This window comes from Zonotrichia leucophrys, chromosome 4, assembly GCF_028769735.1.
Source record: "Zonotrichia leucophrys gambelii isolate GWCS_2022_RI chromosome 4, RI_Zleu_2.0, whole genome shotgun sequence".
In the NCBI taxonomy this organism is placed as follows: Eukaryota; Metazoa; Chordata; class Aves; order Passeriformes; family Passerellidae; genus Zonotrichia; species Zonotrichia leucophrys.
The window spans coordinates 53107114-53127408 of NC_088173.1; the positions used below are offsets into that span (position 1 = coordinate 53107114).

Sequence of the window (20295 nt, forward strand, 5' to 3'; positions counted from 1 at the left end):
AAAATAAATGAAAACAAACAAAAATTAACCTAAAAACACAACAGGAAAAATTAAAAAAAAAAATAAACCTGCTATAATCCTGTGGTCTAAAATGCAGCAAGTATCTCTAGTCTCTGTCTGATTCACAAGACTTGCAGAAGCAAATGGCAAAAAAGACAAAACCACCTGCATTGTTGGTGTCTCAATTATCTGCATTTGTAGCTATACAACATTATCCAAATGGCTCTGACTGCCATAAATAGATAAACTCTATGGGAGATGGTACAAGGGCACAGCAATCCCTCCAGACAAGGAAAAATCCTATTCATATGACAGTGAAGTTCAAGGGAAAAACAAAGATAAGGTCATTCCAGTGTGGAAAAAAAAATAATCTTGAGGAGGGGACTGTCTTAAGAGGTTATAAAAATGGGGAAACAAAATAGTCCCTGCCACTAACAGTACAAACACTGAGAGTATCTGAATCAATGATCAGGTTCAAAACAACTGCTCAATTCAGCTACAGAACATGTCACAGAATTTTATCGATGCTAAAATCTTATATGGGTCTATAAACAATAAACAAAATTCATGGCAAAAAGTAATTACTTAAAAGTATCAAACACAAAGCTCCCTGCTTCAAAACAGAAAAGTCCAGCTCCAGAGAGGCTGGAAGTGTATTCTAAGTGTCCATGTGTGCTTCCCCTGCTCTCTTGTCATTTTACTACTGATAAATGAAGCTGTGTTCTTTCACAGAAAAATGCTTTTTTTTTTTACACCAGCAGTTACAAAACATTCCCTTCTATAAAGCCATGTACCATATTCTTTTCAATTTGACTTCTAAAGCAAGAACCTCTCTTTTAAGATCAAGGTAATGCAAAATTATTCCTTCACAATTTATTAGATAACAAAAAAAAAATCTTATCAAGGGTGTTCTTCATCAGTAATCTGATTACAAGGGAATCATTTTCCTATTAGATTTTGCAGAACCAGTAGAGTTGCAGTTACATGGTCCTGAGCTGAACATAAGCTTAATTCCTGGTTTAATTACTAATTTTTAAATAGACTGTTAATTGCCCTCACTGAGTTATTCCTTAGAATTTTTACTTCTTTAGTCTGGTTTTGGCATGTATCACTGATTTTGAATTTTTTTTTTAAATCAGCTTTTGCTATGATACTGTAATGGCAGGAATGGATCCTTTTATCACTTTCAAAATACACCATGCAGCATTTGCACTATTTTGCTTCAGCTTTTGAAAACCATGAGGTTTCAAAAAGAAATGTTTCAAATGTACTGTACCAGAGTACAGTACATTTTCTCCACAGCAGCTGGACCCATAAGAAAGCAAAACTTCTTTCAAGGCATAAATCACAATAAGCAAAACGTCTTTCAAGGCATAAATTTATGTATTTCAAGGCATAAATCACAAAAAAAAAATCGAAAGGAAATCAGTGTCTTAATGGAAAACAGGAAAAAATATTGCCTGTTGTTTATGGCTCAAAAGTTTTATTAGAGACATGATTTATGATGATGTTGAAATCAGTTAAGCTTCAAAATAATATAGCAATTAATATGACTTTGATGACGATAGCAAGGGAAACAGAAGTGAAGCAATTATTCTTTTCTTTCCACAGAAATCAGTTTCTGAAGTAAAGTAGCCCTTCAGGTTAGATATTAGCAAATTTTATTTGGTATCTCATTTATGGGAACAGCTTGGCTGTGTCTGTTCTCACTCCTGATCTTCCAAATCAGGAGCTTTCCTTGGAAAGAACTATTGCAACATCATTAGAAGTAACTTTATAATTTCTGTGAGTTTTGCTTGTATTTATATCAGAGCACTAAATTTGGAAAATGAGATGTTATTTGAGATTCAACAGTCTGCTTTTGTAGAGATAAATTGCAGTTAAAGTCTCAGCTAGCCACAGTATAGGATTAGAGAACCTAAAATGACAAATTGCAGTGTTTCCCAGCTGGGCTGCACAAGCAGGGGAAGCCTCAAGCTTCATTCCTGCATCCAGCCTCACATTGAGCATGGTGTGCCGCAGGGAAGGGTCAGACTGCCCACACCACAGGCTCCTCCAGCTGCCAGCTCCTCCAGCAGGCACCCTGAGAAAGTGCTCAGCTAGGGCACACTGGGAAAATGCAGCTTCATCTCATCTGAATTCTTTTTCTTTTTAGTTATCCATCTTTGGATCCTCAAAATATATCCACTCTGTGAATAAATAACCCATTTGTGGTCCTATTAAAACTTCATTGCAGTCTATAAAATTTGTATGGCTAATTAAAAATCAGTAGATAATAATCCATGTTGCTGCTTTATCCCAGTATGAGGTTTAATAAGACTTCACATTGCACATCCACAACAATTAGAACACCTCTGGTTTTCCCTGCTGTGGGCAGCAGGCAGTGCAAAGAACATCAAGTGTTTATTCTACCAATGTCAGGCTTTCCTTGGGAAGGCACCAAGCTCCAGAGCAGCAAGCAGCTCTCAGCAAACCATAAACTCAATTCCAGGCTGAAAATATCAGCTGCACCAAAAGCAGCTCAACTCTAAAGTTTGAAGCAGGAAGGAATGCCCAGTCTGCAGGGATGGAAGGCATCTTCTGACTTTAGCAATTCAGTGACCTTTGCAAAGACAGAGAACACTTGCCAGGACCAGTAGGAGAAAATGTTTAGGACATTAAGGCCAAGGCTTTATAAAAATAGTCTATAATTTTGCATTTCATTTACAAAGACTGTATACAAAGTGAAACAAATATTATACATAGAAGCCGGGCATGTCCAATGGGCATAATTCTGAGAATTTTGGTTTTCCTGGCATTGTAAATGATTGAATATAGTTTGTAGCTTAGTTTTATTTTGAGTCAAGGCCTGATCCTTATACACAGTTACATCCAGCTTAAGGGCTGTTTGACTTGCAGACCCATGAATTTTGCAAAGAGAATGCAGCTTCTACAGCACAGGCACATCCTTAGGAAAACACTGGGATAAAGGAAGAGCAATTAATGAAGAGATTGGAATAAAGGCACGGGCAGGGCAGAACACACATACCTCTGTTCTTTTGATGGCGCTCTCTCACAGGGAGATGAAGGCTGAGATGTACGGAATTCTTTAGCAGGACAGACATACTCAGCCTCTGATGTTACAGAACGGCCCTGCATGGCTTCTGTCTCACCACAGGATGTCACCCTCCACCAGCTACACTGCAGACACCTCCCAAGAAAAGGAAAAAGGACTTTTCCCTCTTTCCCTAGGAATGGAGTCGAGCTGCAGTGATGGAGGATGAAGTGGAGTGGCTAAAGGGGAGGAGAATGAAGGTTTGCTGCAGCCTTTGAGCTCAGTGTTGCAGAGCTGAGTCGTTTGCTGCTAAATACAGACACACAAACTCTGGGGACTGGTTAAACCATTTCTCCTCCACAAACCCCATGAGAAGCTTCAAAAGAAAAAACAAGGCAATCAATAGTTTAGAACCAAATTTTATTAAAGAAAAACCTGGAGTGCAGGTTCTCAGGACAAATGCATACCTTTGGATGCAGTGGAGTACACAGGTACGTATACAGTAGTTTGCCTGCTACATGTTTGGAAGCTGAAAGAGACCGTGATAATCTGTACTGCACAGTTCATCACCATTGTTAAAAGTTGCCAAAAATTTGCTTGTGGATTGCTAACAGATACTTGGTTATGTGTGTGCACTACATATTGCACAAGAGTTTTTGATTAAGCTATTACTTGTGCAATTGGATCACAGTTAAGTGTTACGTCAAGCATATTCAAACATATATTTGTTTCCTTTTCTCAAAAACAGCACGTCACTACAAAACTGCCATTAAATGTTACATATTTACAAAAATATACAAATAAGACTTTTCCCCATTTTTGACAATGCACCAATTATGGATTTATTTCATTCTTCACTTGAGCCCTGTTACTGTATACAAAGAAACCTGCTTAAAGTCAAGGTCACCTGAAACAAAATTAGGAGAAGGCATGTTCTGTTTTCACAAATATAGAATGTGCAAAGGCAGAAGGAGAGGGCTGTGTAGCCATGTATGTTAAAGGTAGGGGTTAGAGCATACTGATGACTGCTAAGAACCTTCACATGGAGTGGAATAACCCCCTGGTCAAAAATTAAGCATTTGCTGACCAAGCAGTCATAAGCAGTTAAAAAAATTCAGTTCTACCTTGGTTGTAATTAGCTCACATCTATCCAAAGAACTCTCATGCCAGCAATGGGAATAAAAATTATGGTGAAAATCAATGAGTAACCTGTGAGTAACAGGTGCATTGAGAAGACTGATTTTAACCTGCAGTTGCTTTCCAAATCCACTGTGGATGAAATTATTCTGTGACATAAAGCTGAACTGATAATGTCTGTTGAACTGCATGGCCTTAAATGAGGGTAGAATTTGGCTCTGCAATGCTGAATAAACAATGTTCCACATTAACCACAGGGTAGCAACATATGTTTTGTGAATCTTCACAAGACACATATCAAGTCTAGTTTTTATTTTCTAGCCTTTCATATACTTACCAAGAGCTGCAGCACTAATTAGCCCTGAAATATTATTTTGGCTTGGTTTAATTACCATTTATTCCTCTTTTGTTTTCAGGGGTAATGCCAGCAAAATCTATATTTGTCTGTCTCTACCTGGATTAAGAGACTTTGCACCCACCTGTGCTAGAACAGCCACAGATGCACTGTAAATAAGCTAGCTTCCATCCTTTGCTCTTAAAAAGGAAAATTCTCCTATTCCAACTGTCACCTCTCAAAATATTCCTCCAATCTAGGATGAAGCAATATTCCTCGTGCTGCTTCATATATACACCAAGTTAATTTCATTTAGGTGAGGAAGGGCAGTTCCTGATGCCTCCTAAACCCACACTTGCAATGCACTAGGGTGGTATTCTTTAAAACCACCTTCTGCAAAGAAACTTATCAAAGTTTAATGGAAAGATAAATCACAGATGCTGTACATATCTGTTAAAACAACTGGTAGGTAAAACAAAAAATGTGGAAGTTTCCCAAAGCACTCTGCCAGATGATCCAGTTCCCCACCCTCTTCCAATCTGCTATTCCTCTGTAAACTCCTTGTATTTATTTTTCCTCAGCCACATGGAAGAGGATGAAAATTAGTTAATCACCTTTTAACATCAACTCAGTTTTTTGACAGAATGACAATCAGAGAAAAACAACTCAGACTGGGATCAAGAGAGGATAATTCAAGTATACTTCTCCATTTGATTATGTTTTCCCTCCAGAGCCTTCTGCACTGCAGCAAGCACAACCCATGACTTTACACCCATGAGGAAATAAATCACAGCCTGTCAGTGACAAATGAAAAAAAAGCATCGGTACTCAAAGGCCTGGTGTGTATATGAAATGGAGGAACTCTCTGTTCCTAAAATTAAAATTTCTAGTCACATGTTCAGTAAACTCCAGTCACTGGTGTTTACCCTCAGGAATACTACACCAGCTCCATTCATCTTCTTTAAACATTATAAAATTACAGCTCATACAGGCATTCTAGCAAATTACATTTCAACAGTATAAATGCAAGAGACAGACTCTATAAAATAATTCTTCTCCCTTGTCTCCTAGCTCAGCGCTGTGCTAGGGAGGAACACCATTAGCAAATGACCCCCAATCATCTGGAGCACTCACAGAGGTATCTTGACTCCTAAAGCAACATCTTTTCCATGCATCTCAGGTGGGATGTTGCTGCAAGTCAGATCTGTCTTAAATTATAGGCAGAGATGGTGATAATTTTGCATGTTCCTCGTCCTGCATCAATTTAGACTCATGGTTTAAAGTCTCTGAATGCAATTAACAAAATAAAATAGTTGCCATCATAAATCAAAGCGTCAAGACTTAACCAAAACAAAATCAACAACGTGTAAAACCATACACACTGGTAACACTGACTTTCTCCCCGCTTTTCCTTGTCCTCTTTAGTCCTGTGCTCCCTTCCCTCCACATCTCTCTCACTTACACTCCCTAAGACAGGCTGTACCCTTCCAAGACACCACTGGGCTTTTCCATGATCGTACTCCCATTACATTCTCCAAGCTCCTCCAGCATGATGATTCTGCCAAATATATCTGGTGACTTTGCTTAAATTTGTATTTTATGGAACTTGAATCCAAGCCATTTTCCCCACCCTCTAGTAAGGGTTTCATACAGACTCATTCCATAAACCTGTGAAGTCAAATTGCTCCTGACCTTCTATTAACAAAGAATTCTCTTTACTCCACCTATTGATCATCTTTGGGTTGTAACAATTTCTCTAAAGGCTGTGTCTCAGCCTGGGTCTCAGCATTTCCCATACTGAAATACAAATGCAGCCCAGTGGTCTGGCAAGGTGTCTCCACCCCTGCTGCAATTCTGTACCTGCCAGACTGCGAGGCTGGCAAAGCAAGCCAGCCCTTGCTGTGCTCCAGGAAACTCATGGGAACACCATGTCTCAGCCTGTAACCCAAAAGGAGGCAGAGGAAGATATCTGGGAGATAACAGATAACCATCTTTGCCAGCTAAATACATAATATTACTACAGATCAACAGCAAAACCAACATATACACTGGAGAGAGAGGAAATGCTGGGTTTTATTCTTCCAGGGAGCATAATACCCATCCACATCTCAAACTAGAAGCATGTGCTCTCTGGGATGAACATCTGAGAGAAGTTCTTGAGAAGGAAAAGATAAGAATTCCAGAAAGGTTCAGTGAAAATGGGAGCCAAAATTAAAGCTGAAAGGATTAAAAATACTGAAGTGGGAAAGAAGCAGGAAGGATGGACTGCAGTGACACAAAGCACAGGGAACCTCTTCGACCCAGACAATACAGCAGAGCTGAGAGGAGAGGCAGGGAGGGGGAAGATTGTGATTCTTGCTATCAGCTGGGACACAGTAGGGTGCATATCCAAATAGAAACACAGACAGTAACATAAAGCAAAAGAAAAAGCAAGGAAGAAAAAGTGAAGTGTAGAAAGCTGTCATCTGGAGAAGCCAGGCAAGGCAGAGCCACAAACAGCAGCAGTAATGAAAGAGAACAAAAGGGCTACAAAACAGGGGTGGGGGAAAAGGAGGAGAAACAGAAAAAGTGGAAATTTGGCTTTTTTTTTTCCCTAGTTTCAGAAGATACTTGGCAAAGATTAGGAAGCATTAAACAATGCAGGTAACTTCATGAACAGTCACTTTGCTACTTCAGCATGTCAGAAGATTAACCCCAAAAACAGGAGTGTATTTACAAGTAAATGGAGCCAATGAATTTGGAAACTCACTGGGCAGTTTGTTTGTGAAGATATTCTGTAATTTTAACCATTTAAAGGCCCTAATGTGAACCTGAAACATAGAGGTGGTGTATTACAATATTCTCCTTTGGACTAGTTTTACCATGTTACTGATGTTTGAGGTCACGGTTCCTCTGCACAATCCTTTCTATTCAAAATCCATAACAAGAATATCTCAAAAGCCACATGGATATAAGCCTGCTGTTTTCCTGTATGAGCTGCCCTCATTAAAACTATCTCTTTCACCATTCAGAAAGATTTCATTTTTAAACTATTTTACTCAATAAGCAGTGTGAATTAATACTTTTTCTAAAAAGCGAATAAGCCAATTCATTTGCTTTGATCTGCAAGAGCAGACACTGTCAGAAAGAACTAAATATAAGTATCAAAAGCTGGCTAAAATTAGCAACAAATAACACAGAAACATTAAGACATGTTAAGAAAGTTATTTGGAATGCCTGGCCTTCCTGGTGATTAATATACTCATTATACCATTTAAAATATGTGCAAAAAAGGCATATTATTTAAGCAGTGCCAGGTACTGCTGCTTGTATTATTGCTGCTTAACAGGGCTTTATGTCCACTGTATTGCAAGTAATCAGAGTAAAGATGCAAATTCTACAGAAACTCAGAAATCAAGACTGATCAAAACAGATGAAGTTTGTGTGAAATGCAAGCGTTGCAAAGAAAAAATATTAAGCAAAATTACTTGTGTAAGGGAAAGAATGCACTCTCTGTCAGGGCTAGTAAATGTTCTTCTAAAAGAAAATCAATCTGGAAGTAAGAGGCAAAAGAGTTTGCGATTAAGAGTATGTCTTTTTAGAGATACTACTAAAAAGTATTTAATGCAAACCATAATAGCTCTTTGATAAAGATTTTTTCACACAGCTATATTGTTGTATTTCAGAGTACATATTTCTAACCCTTCCAGTATTTCTTATGTTAGAAGCTGCCTTACAGAAGATCATCTCAGCTACCAGCATATACACTAGCTGGAAACAGTAATACTGATAAGCTTCACATACTAAAAAAAAGGGATGAAAAGAATGGAAGTCATACATGGCTCCACAATTCATAGTTTAAGTAATTTGCTACTCCATTTAACAGGAGGAAAAAAGCTCGGACTGAAGACTTACAGAAATGAGATCTCATATTAAAAATCATAAAACTGACTTGCTGTACATATCAATTTCAATGGAAAAATATTCCAAGAGGATGCATTCTTTACCCTCCAGAGCAGCCTGAAGTACCATTACAGGCTTTTCTTATCCCAATAACCCTCCCTGCTTCTGCAATACACTTGAAAAGAAGGAACAAATAACAACTTTTTCTGCACGACATTCCCATCCAGATTTGGGAAATGGGCTGTTCTAGGCTATCTATCATCAGCTGGGGACAAGGGCTGGCTTGAAGAATACAAATCTGAGAGACCACAGCTTGACATTTCCCAAAGACTGCAGGGTTAGGCTATTAATTGCAAAAGCTAACCAGGGGTCTGACTTATTTGTCACTTTGATGATTATAGTCTAAAAATAAGTCAAAAACATTACAGGAATAAAAATGCAATTAAATGGCACTGAGAGGGCAAATGCTAAGAAGCTGAAAGGAAATAGAGAACATGAAAATACAAACTTAACATTAAGATGATTGTCTGAGCAGACCTTACTTATAGCCAATTAAATGCCATTCTAATGAAAGTTTTAGGCTTTCTCAGACTAGTTCTGGCTATGTGCCAGTCTCTTGAAGAAAGTTGTAGAAGCAGTGTGCAACAGGGACTAAAACAGAGAAAATGAGCCAAGAGGCAGCTTTTTGGATGGACTTAAAAGACAAAACAAAATGTTGTATCTCAAAATTCAAGATTTATAAGGGTCAATGCTTATAAATTTTTTCCTGGTGGAAATCCAATATTTTGAGAGAAATGGGCACTTACTTTCATCTAAAATGCTGAAATAAAAATGAATATGGAAACAATATAGTGGTATCAATCAATATACAATAAAACAACTACAATAACTCCAACTGGCAAGAACTGTGCAATGAAATAAAATGTTTAGTCTCTCTTTTCCCCTGAAGTCTCATTAATGAAAAAATTACAAAACTTTTTTAATAGGAAACATAGAAAAAAATCTATGACTGAAATTGTCATTGATTCTATCTACTTAGAAACATTGACTTGAAATAACACTAGAAATTCAAAACTTATCAGAACCTCTGGTTCATCATCAAAAAGCTACTGCATGTATTCAATTACTTATAAGGATTTTCTTTTTCTCACACATTTTTTTCAGCATGTATCTGTGTAACGAGGATGGAAACTACTGCAGTTCCATTCTATTGATCTCTATTGAAGACACAGCCTACAGTAGTAGAGTTTTCCCACTAAGAAGGTCTCATTGGACTGAAAACACAGCTAACCATGATAATCATGTCAGATAAAACCTGCTTTGCACTAGGAATTACTAACGGTAAAGCAATGATTTGTCTTTCTCTACAGGACAGTTAGCTAACAAATCATCTACTTTATATGAATAAACAGCTCACTCCTCATTACCCCAGTCATTGAAAAAAGAAAATGCATCAAGAAGGATTTAATTCAATGAGAATATCATAAAAGAGTTCCAAGAAATTGGATGTGAATTGTGGATAACAACAACATCTCGCCTCAGGCCGTCTGTCTCTTCACAGCCATTTCCACCACTCTCTTCAACAGAGTATAAAAATATACACTGGTTTATATTGCTTATATTATTGAAAAATTAATTAACACTGTGTGCGTTTTCCCTAAATGTCCTCTGAGCATTTCTGAGTATTTTATATGGATGGGCTGTTCCAATGGCATATAAAACATTTAATGTCAAAAGCGAAAGCAAAGACAACAGCTGTATATCTTGATGGTTCTGTTAGAATGCTTAAGATCATACTGCTTGGAGCACTCTGAAAAGCACAGAGTGTTATTGAAATTGCAATACATCAGATTTTAAAAAGGCCAAAAGATGCCAATGAGGCCAGCACTTTGCCAGTTTGTTTAGATTCAGTATAGCTCAATATCAGTGCTGATAAATATCACTGTACCCATTTTTATAAGGTTTTTGAGCAAATAACAATGCAGAGAAGTGAGCTCACAATACTAGTGTGCAACAGCAAATTCACAGGCAATGTTGCAGTGCTACCACATAACAGTATGTTCCAATAGCAGTGTTTAAATAAAATTACTTTTTTTTTCTTTTTTACCAGTGATGCATCTTTTTTGAATTATGCATTTTTTACATTTATACATAATTGCAGCTGGTTTCAATAGAGAACTTTTAAGAACAATGATAATTACAAGTGAAACAAAGAAAGTGAAACCATTAATAATTTATAGTAACAAAATTCTTTTGCTCTGATGATCCTATACAAACAGTAACGAATTTAGCCTCACAATACCCCTGTGAGGTAGGTAATTACTATCAGTCCCATTTTACAGGTGGGGAAACCAGAGCACATACAAGGCAAGTCAATTGCTCAAAGTCTGGATACAGAATCCAGGTATCTGACAGTCATCTTCTGTTTCTTAGCCACCACATCACCCTTCCCCACTAAAAAAGATAACTAAAATATGTACAAATACTGCATGTGTGCATGCACCCATGTGTGACTAGCAGTTGTGCACAGAAGCACCTCTGTGTTTCTGAATATTCATGTGTCAGGATTTTAGATACATATAAAGAATAAAAGGATATTTATTCTTTACATGTATCTAGAGATTTTAGAACTAGCACTAGTGAGTCTTTTTATTTACAGATAAACCAAGACACCATGAATGAGAAAATGGTAATAATACTTTCTCAGTTTTAAAATAATTAATTTAAAAGTTATTCTTGCAAGGAAATCAAAGGCTTCCTTTATTATCTGCTGGGTATTATTAATACAGTTATGGCAATACCAACATGTCTTTAGAAAACTGTTTTTAAGACATGACAAACCAACCTCACAGGAGTGCTGTATGAATCAAATTAATAAGCATTGGAAAAAATTATTACAGGTACTAGACTGTGCTAAGTGTTAATTAGAGAACCAAGCAGTCAAATATTCTAAGTTCCAAAAGACTCCTGTGATCAGAGACACAAATCACCCTGAATTGAATGTATCAAAGTAGCTGTTAAAGCATAAATTAGTTGTGTGACCTAGTTCCAACAGAGTCCTTTGCCAGTCAGACTCACCATGTGAGAACAACCCCAAGCAGGAGCTTCCATCCCATTCCTTGTCTATGAAGCTGGTTTGTCACTCACCTGCCCTATACAAACAATCTATTTCAGATTTATTTCACAGGAACAAGTAAGATGGTCGCAATGTTATTTTATTCTCTGCTCCAGCTCATTTCTACTAGAAAAAGCAAGAAGAGTTGGTGAGGAGAGAAAGCCTCTGGTGCAACTATCCCAAGAGTTTCCAATTTATAGCATGTTTTGTATATGCACCTCTCTTCAAGAAACCCAGACTCAGATACATTTAAGACCTTGGATTTCCACAGTCTGGCACACAACAGTCAGCCAGGGCGTTGCTTCTCTGTTAATAAGTTTACATGGCACTATACAACTAAATAGGCAGAAATCTTAGAACAATTTTTGTAATTGTTTTCCTGAGCGGTTTGCAAGTGCTTTTCAGAATCTTCACTCTAACTTCTCCACCTAGTTCCTTACAGTAAATTTATAATCTAGATTTTCTTGTGCTTTACTTATACATCCTATGGGGGTTCATGAGAGCCTACAGTACTACACTGAGTTACTACCTCCCAATCCACTGCATTTGATGATAATATGCTCTATATTCACAGCTACATGGAAGAATTATTCCAATGCATACACTGATTTTAAGACAGTTCTTTTCTATCTGACTAGCCTTCATTATTTTCTGTTTGCATTTCTGGATGATGCACTATCTGTATCCTTCTCAAACAAGGTGGTGTGCGAGCTTGTCACTAGCATCAGTATGACATTCAGTGAGTACAGAGTTTTTTATTCTCTATCAAAGGCAAAAAGTGAAGAGATTATATAGGTTTCTGAGAGAAGCATCCTAATCCCAGGCAGCTGTGACACAAAGGATGCCAGACATTTAAACTCACCACACAGCACCACACTTGTTTTCCTACCTGGCTAAAATAAACCACAGAGAAAAGACAAGAGGAGTGTGGATTCACTGCATCGCCATTCCCTAGGCATGCAGAGGTCAGGACTAGGAAACTCTGACCCAAGTGACAAAACTGGGATTAGGAAACAAGGACCTGACTCACAAACCTTTCTGCAGGCAGCTCCTCCAGAAGCCCTTCCCCTGCTGTCCCTGCAGAAAAAGGGACCAGTGGTGGTAGGACTGAGAAACACCCCTGGTGATGGGAAGGGAACAGGAAACCCTAAATCCCTTCCCATCATCCCCATGACCCTTTGGATTGTCAAACCAACCCCCGTGGAAAAGGTCAGGTTGGGGTTTGCCCACTCCCACCAGCAAGGGCAAATGCCAGGGGAAATCCCAAACAGGGATGCCCTGGGAAGGAGATGGAAGTGCTACCCAGCCCTTCCCAGAGCAGAGCTCTGACCCACCCAGCACAGCTGCCCTTATAGGAAGTTTTAAAAAAATAACCATACAAAGAAAACGGTTTAAAAGAAGTATTTACACTCTCTGCAAATTTAAAAAGAGACAGGCCACCAGCCTTGGGTTGAATAGGAGAACTCATCTGGCAGCTGCCATCATCCTAGAGGGGCTCACTCAGGAGAAAAAAAAAGAAGAGCAACTAAAATGACTGTCTGCAAGTGAAGGCACCTGGTCTGGAAATTGCATCAAGCTGGTGTTTTTCTTTCACATGGGATGGGATGGGGGGAGATACTGCTGCTGATAGTTTTTCAGGACTTGCTACACTTACAAGAGTATTATTGTATATTACAAGAAATCCTAATTAACATTTTACTTCCTTTAATCCTCAGAAGGGCCTAAGCCTAAATTTGTTAGATTGTCTCACATGTGATTAATTAAGAGCTGGTCTCAACTAGGAGCGCATTTGTCTGTCTCTCAGTCCTTTCCCAGTACAGAAACACTTGGCCTACTAAAAAAAATTGTCATTGTGATCAACCATCTTTTCTGGTCTAGTCACTGTGTAAAAATCACCTTTTCAGGCTGAAAACTCCCAGCCTTCCACTGAAAACCTCAATTAAAAATATAATTAAAAAGTTACAGTGAATCATTTTAAAAATAAACATAAAGAAATAGAGCATATACAGAAAAGAAACAAGGTGGCATTGAAGGTGCCTAGGGCTACAAATTTGCTACCATAGTTTGAGTTTCAGTTGAAATGAGTTCCCAGGCCATCGAGTGAACACAAGACATGTTATCCTTCGCCCTTGGTAACTGAGGATGGATGCTTTTTCCACAGGACTGATAAGAAATCTCCTCTCCATCAGCATTTACAGCCATGTTTGCAATTTTGGGACATCACCAGGGAAAAATAAAATGGTAGAGTGAAGAGTCTTTCGGGTTTTGTGTTCAGCTGCAAATATCAGCTAACCAGGTAACTGTGCATCTCTCTGGAGTTGATGCTCAAAACCACGCCTGAGTGATTGCCTAGGGGAATACAGAAACAAAAGGCCTACATTAGTGCATTTCAGGTACTCCACAATAAATCCCCCTTTTATTGCAGAGACAAGTAAATTGCATAAGAGAGTGTCTTTATCAAACAAGAGGTCAGGTGAAGGTTGGTGCAACAGCTCCATGTACCTACAGCACACTTTTGCACAAAGCTTTTGCTCATGGTGGTGGATTTGTGGTGAATTCCTAGGGTTTCTATCCCAGTGACAGCATAAGTTGGTTCTCTTTGTGGCTTATAAAGGTGTAGTTGTCTCGAGGGGTGCAGGTGAGGGAGGAGAATGGAACCTGAGGCGTCCATTCGACATGCCACTGACCTGGGACTGGACACTGACCGGCATCAGCAATAAGGGAACTCTGTAGCTGTTCAAGTTGCCACTTCTCCCAGAAGGAGTCACTGCAAGGTAATGGTGTTGAGGAGTCCCAAGGTGGGGGTTGCGATAAAGTAGGCAACATAAAATATATAGAAAACAAAAAAAGTGGATGGGTGAGTCTGGAAATACTGTACTGTGGAAATTCAAAAGTTATGAGAAGAGAGAGAACAAACAGAAACCCAGGCCTGTAACTCCCTGCTGTGCATGGACATCTCCCAAGAGGGAGGGAGAAAGCTCACCAGAACTAGGAGGGATCTCCATAGCATAGGAACCTTCTGCAAATAATGTAGTAAACCAGAATTTAATATAAAGCAGGGATTATAACATGCTTTATAGTCTAAACCAGATAAAATAGAGTATCATTAATGGGAATATTTTCTTGGCAGTACTGAGCAATACCGGAGCTAGTGGAAAGTATTGCAAATAACAAAACAGTAGAGTGAGCAGGAGTGTAGTTTTATGTATTAAATAACATCTTCTATCTAAAGGCTGTACAGTAGCTGACAAATACAAATGATTATGATCCACAAAAATGAGCTTTTTACACTCCCCTGGAAAGTCTGCTGCTGCAGACAACCTGGCTGAAGCACAAATCACCTCAAAATCACATTCTCATTCTTATGTCATCAAAACATCATATCTTGTACTCTTCAACCGAAAAACAATGCTTTGCTCAGATGGAAGATTTTTGTTTCCTCTGAGTGACAAGTGCAGGGCAAGCAGAGATTAATTCTAAAAGTGTTACAAATCAGGGATGCATTTCTTTATTAGAGCATCCCAAGCTGCGTTCTTTTAAATAAGCCACAAGGGATTTTCTACCATTAAAAGAAGTTATGCTTTTGTACTAGAGGTGTTTGAATGCTCCACTTTAATAGGCATGTCTGCAAGGACCTTGTTAGCATTCAGCTTCTTCTCTAAAGACCCTGGAGATGAGATGACCAAACAAATTTAACTTAGACTTTGTTTTCCCAGGTTTGTTTTTGGAACTAACTCCGGTAAAGTCAGGGGAGCAGCAAAGGTCGTCTTGCAAAATTAGAATGAAAGCAGTGATACTCATACACAAGGTTGTCAGAGAAGAGATAGAAATACACAAAGCAAAGCAAGAGGCTGGATTCTTCCCTTGTGTTCAAAGCTTGCACCTCCAAGAACCTAGAAGCACACACAGTTCTGCAAATGAAAATAAAGACATCGACAACAAACAGAAATGGTGAAACCCAAAATAAAAAAAATCTCTCGTCAGACCAGGTTCTGTCTTGCCCAGGCTACCTCGGGTGCAGCTTCTTCCTTGGGGTTCACGAAGACATTACAATTGCCTTTCACACCATCAATCTACTGCTACAAATCTCAAAAGCTTTGGATCATCTGGTTTATTTTAACAAATTTCCAGAAATGGAACTGGGTGTTGTTTACATTGTCCTACAGTTTTCACACTGTGACCTGAAAGCAGTCTGAAGACAATGTATTATAGATCAGAACTCCATGTTGCATTAAAACTAGCCACAGGGTGCCAGGATATGCACTTCCACCTGACACTGAAATCATTTGCACTGAGATACTCACAGAAAGTTTCCCTCATGGGTTCTTTATAACCACCTCATGAATACTAGAAAATCAACAGCTAAATTAAGGAAGACTTATAATACTTTTAATATATGAATAAATTTAGTGTTTCTAATAACAAAAACTTTAAATGCCATTGGAGTATGAAGGCAAATAAAGCAATGGATCTCCATACAATCCATCTGAAATCACAGAAGCATTGACTCTACAAATCCTTCTGGCCTGAACTCAATTTTCCACTAATTCAGAGGATTACTGAGTGAATTCAACTGTTGCAGATTATATCCCATTCTACCACATATAATTTATCTCTACAACTGTCTAAGTCAGTCTCCTGACATTAAACTACTATGTCTGCACTCATGCTCTATATAGCACATCATCCATACATTAGCCTGTATCTCAAGCAAGCCAAAAGGTGATTGAGATAATCCCTTGTTACTGATGTTACCATTTGCATCTTTTTGAGACGGAACAGAAAATGAAAAAGAATTAAAATGAAAACAAACATCAATTTAAAATCAACTACTTATGAAAATGTATAAGCTAAAAACGAAGTTACCTCTTGCGTTACCTAGTGTTTGAGAGTCCAGATCATCATCAATAAACTCCTCACCCTGGATGATGTTCTGGGTGTCCTCACTGTGATTAACAGGGCTTGTCATCTCCTGCTCTTTTTCATTGTGCATCTGGGCGTAGACATTTCTGCCTGGCAGTTTCCTAAATGGGACAAGAAGAAAAAATTTGGGGATGGAATTCTTTTGTGTCATACACACACGGGCATCAGAGCAGAGTTTCAGCAGGGCAAAGCTGTTCCAGAACAAAAAATCGTCATCACCAATCCCATCCTTCCTTAATTTTGTGATTATAACCTCAATTTACCAACTCTTTGTTCTCTGTAACAGTTTTATATAAGTGCCTTATCAGGATCTTCAAACTAACATAATATTTTAGCATCCATTTCTAAGATTAACAGACAATGTTGAAAAAAAATTACTAAAGCTACAGAAAATCTATTTTAAGAATTCAAGCAATAAAAGGGCCCAGTGGATGTTCATTTGTGATCTCCGGTGTCTTCACATACATTAAGCTGGTCTGCAATCATGATCACATCTCCCTGAGCACTGAAGTGGGATAGCATCAGATGGCACTCATAGCCAATCAGGGACAGGGAGAAAAAGTCAGGAGAAGTCCAGGAAACAGGGAATGGAAAGGAGCAGACTGAAGAGCCAGGAGGCCAGGACCAAGGGGGAAGGAGTGAGAACATAAACAGGCATCAATAGAAGCACAAGACAGAGGCTGGTTAAGTTTAGCAGGCAGCACTGAAGGAGACAGAGTATAAAGTTTGGACTGGGAACTGATCAATTAGACAAACTCCACAAGAGGCAATAATTCACTCGCTCTGACTGGAATCTAGAGAAACAAAAAGCATCATATTAAATTATCACCCTGGCTGAGACTGAGAGGCTTAAGACTTAATAAAGAGAAGGGGTTCTTAACTAGATTAATTTAAATTAGACTTTGTCAACTCAAAGGGAAAAATCAGGGACTGGTAGCTTTGCAGCAGATTTTATGGTTTAAACATTCCTCAAGAGCCATACCCTTTGTGCTGTAGCTGTGTTCACCTGCAGACTGCCTAGGCACATGGGGACATCCCTTCCCAAGCACCAAGCAGACACTTCAGATTAGGGAGCTGCAGGCTCTAAGCTCCATTTCCTACAGTGCCAGAAGCTGCTTGACAGCTTGAGCAGCATGACAGCAGATCATGGCTGTCAAAGTCTGTGCTTAAAGCCAGATTATTACAGTGGGCAGAAAAGAAAAACAACGAGCAGAAGAGAAAAATCAGGGTTGAACAGCTGTGGTTTCTGTTGAGCCCCTTTAGACAGTGAGAGAATAGAAAAAGTGACACTAATTTTTAGGCATCTCTCTAAAAGCAACCATCTCCTGCTCCATATTATAGTGGCAGTTTAAAAGCTGGATAAATATACAATTTATTCTATTTTCTCTAGGCTTTTGAAGAAGATCGGTTTTAAATGCCATTTCACAAGAAGGTGTCTTTAGCAAGGGGCACCATTTTGAGATAAAAAAACAAACTGCAACAAACTATTCTGAAAAACAACTTCCATTGCATCAAAGTAATGAAAATAAATGGAATTTACTAAAAAATTAAAGATGACTGAAGATAATCTCTTTCCTTTAATCTGAGCAATCCAAAAGATAAATTGAGTCCTATATATCTATACAAACACACATATCTGTATAGGTATGTGTATACACACACACACACAATTACATCTCTAAATAAAAATTAGATATTTTATCCCATTATTTATAAGTAGTACAAAACCAAAAGGAAAAGGACAAGGATGGAAAGAAGGTCTGATGACACAATGGTGTGTTATTATGATCACTTCAACAGGTCTGAGGGCTCCTCCAACAAAAACATACTCGCAAAGCCAAGCCCTGCATCACTCTCCTTTCATTATATGGATTTTAAAAAAAGCCATTTTGCAAGAGGGAAGGACAATCCTCATAACCAAAACAAATACATTAGGTAATTAATTGTGATTTTGTTTCTCTAGGGCCAGTAACTCCAGACTGTTTTTAATGTGTCTGGTAATGAAACTGGTCATGTAGAAAACTATTCTCTCAATCAGACCTGCATCAAACCTGTCAAACTGTTCACTTTCAGTCCACCATCAAAAGCCTAAGGGAGACAAAACCCAGAAGAATGTCTCTGTAACACATCTGCAGAATTAGCACATATGTTTCTACAATAATTATAATAACCTTCTCCGAACTATTTCTGACAGATTGGAGAAGCATCAATGGCATTATCAAAACAATTTTGACATAATAAAAATGTTAAACATCTCAAAGCCATATGGCACATCAGACCTTTGCAGTTAAGTAAAGGGAGAAGAGCTGCTAGTGTGACTACTGCCTATGAAACCAGGTCAAAGTGGGTCCTTTGGCGTAAATCCTGAGGCTTCAACTCGCAGCTCCTGCATGACTTACCAGTTAGAGATACCATGAGCAGAACACATACCAGTAAAGATGTTCGGGGAGAATGAAGAAACCTCTCAAATTCGCAACCAACCATTAAATGTATTGTTGCTAAGACCATTTCCTTATGGTTTAGGAATAAAAGGAGGAAAAAAAAAGTGAGCTGTTATTTCTCATCGCCACAACCTGCCCAATCCTGCTAAGTGTAGATCCTTTGGGGAAGTTATAAAGCTGAGGTACTCAGTACTTCCAATCTTTCCTTTGCTTCTCACACTTACCTGGAAAAGACTAACATTGAATGGATTGCAGGAAGGAGGATATCACAGGCCTTGAGAAGACATGCACTGTAGGCATTAGACCTTTGATACACTACAGACATCTCTCTGTGTTTCATGGTGGTTCAGTTTTACACTCAACCACCCTGAAGGAAATGACAGTCCAAGTGTTTTCAAGAGGCATTTTTAACACATGTGCCGGATATTCTGTTTATGGGGGATGACCACACTGTGGGATGAAATAGGATGTGGATACTGGAGCCTTGCTAAAGATGGGCCTGATTCTGGCAATTTTGCTTCTTCACATGCAGGAAGGAGGCTGCCACCCCTACTCACACAGAGTAAAACTCTAGTGTACCCTGATGTGCTTTGCTCTTCTTCAAGAAGTGGCTAATTTTGAGTCCAATGTAACTGTTTGAAGCAGGCAGAGCTGAAATTCTTGGGCCTACATAAAAGACTACTGTGAAAACATGACAAGACATGAAATTTGACTCAAGAGATTTGTATCAGCAATATGAAAATTGAAAGCACATTTAGAAGAACAGACAAGAAGATTATGCAATAGTTTCTTTGGGAGTTTAACTCATCTGCAAAATGCATGTGCTTCACATCCATCACTGGAGACAATTACCTCTTCTGAGCAGCACTCCATGGTTTACATTTTTAGTTCCTTTTGTTTTTCCTGTAGCATTTTATTTCAATCATGAAAAAGGAGAAATATTATGCCTGCTTTGAGGACCATAAAAACACGAGCTAGAGATGTAATTCTGCAGACCACTACTAAAGAACATCACAGCACATGATTCTCACCAAGCTCTCCAGGTCCCACACCTTTAAGAAGCTATTCCAGGAAGTACTTTGTTTTCTTTCCTTTATTCACAAAATCTAATCAATCCATACCCCAAACTGTTAGCACTTAGAAATGTTCAGCAGGAAGGAACAGCAGGAGTGGGATGTGATATTGATTCCTACTCATTTAAGCTCTAGCTTATTTGGCTACAATTCCTTCTTTGTGGAAAAAATATCCATTTGCCTTTGTGAAACTTCATTTATTTTCCAAAGGCTTGATTAAAATTCAGTTTACTATAAAAAATATGAACATATTCACATGGCAAAGAGTATGGAATAATGTAGCATTTTCTTGGAACTTAAATAAAAAATTAATAGTAATTCATTAAATAGAATACTTTATTGTGGTGTTGACTTTA

General features: G+C 38.4%; 1 protein-coding gene across 6 annotated transcripts in view; it reads right to left on the reverse strand.

Annotated features, from left to right (window-relative positions):
* Positions 1-3435: 3435 nt before the first annotated feature.
* SORCS2 (sortilin related VPS10 domain containing receptor 2) overlaps positions 3436-20295 on the reverse strand; it is a 538682-nt gene continuing 521822 nt past the window's right edge. Inside the window, exons 26-28 of one of the 6 annotated variants that reach the window (XM_064711728.1) lie at positions 16381-16526; positions 14208-14269; positions 3436-13851 (exon numbers count right to left, since the gene is read on the reverse strand). In XM_064711728.1, the coding sequence (XP_064567798.1) occupies positions 13828-13851; positions 14208-14269; positions 16381-16526 (232 nt within the window). In that variant the 3' untranslated portion in view covers positions 3436-13827. Of the gene's footprint in view, positions 13852-14189; positions 14270-16368; positions 16527-20295 lie in introns of all 6 variants that reach the window. The other 5 variants (XM_064711726.1, XM_064711727.1, XM_064711725.1 and 2 more) reach the window with 5 other exon arrangements.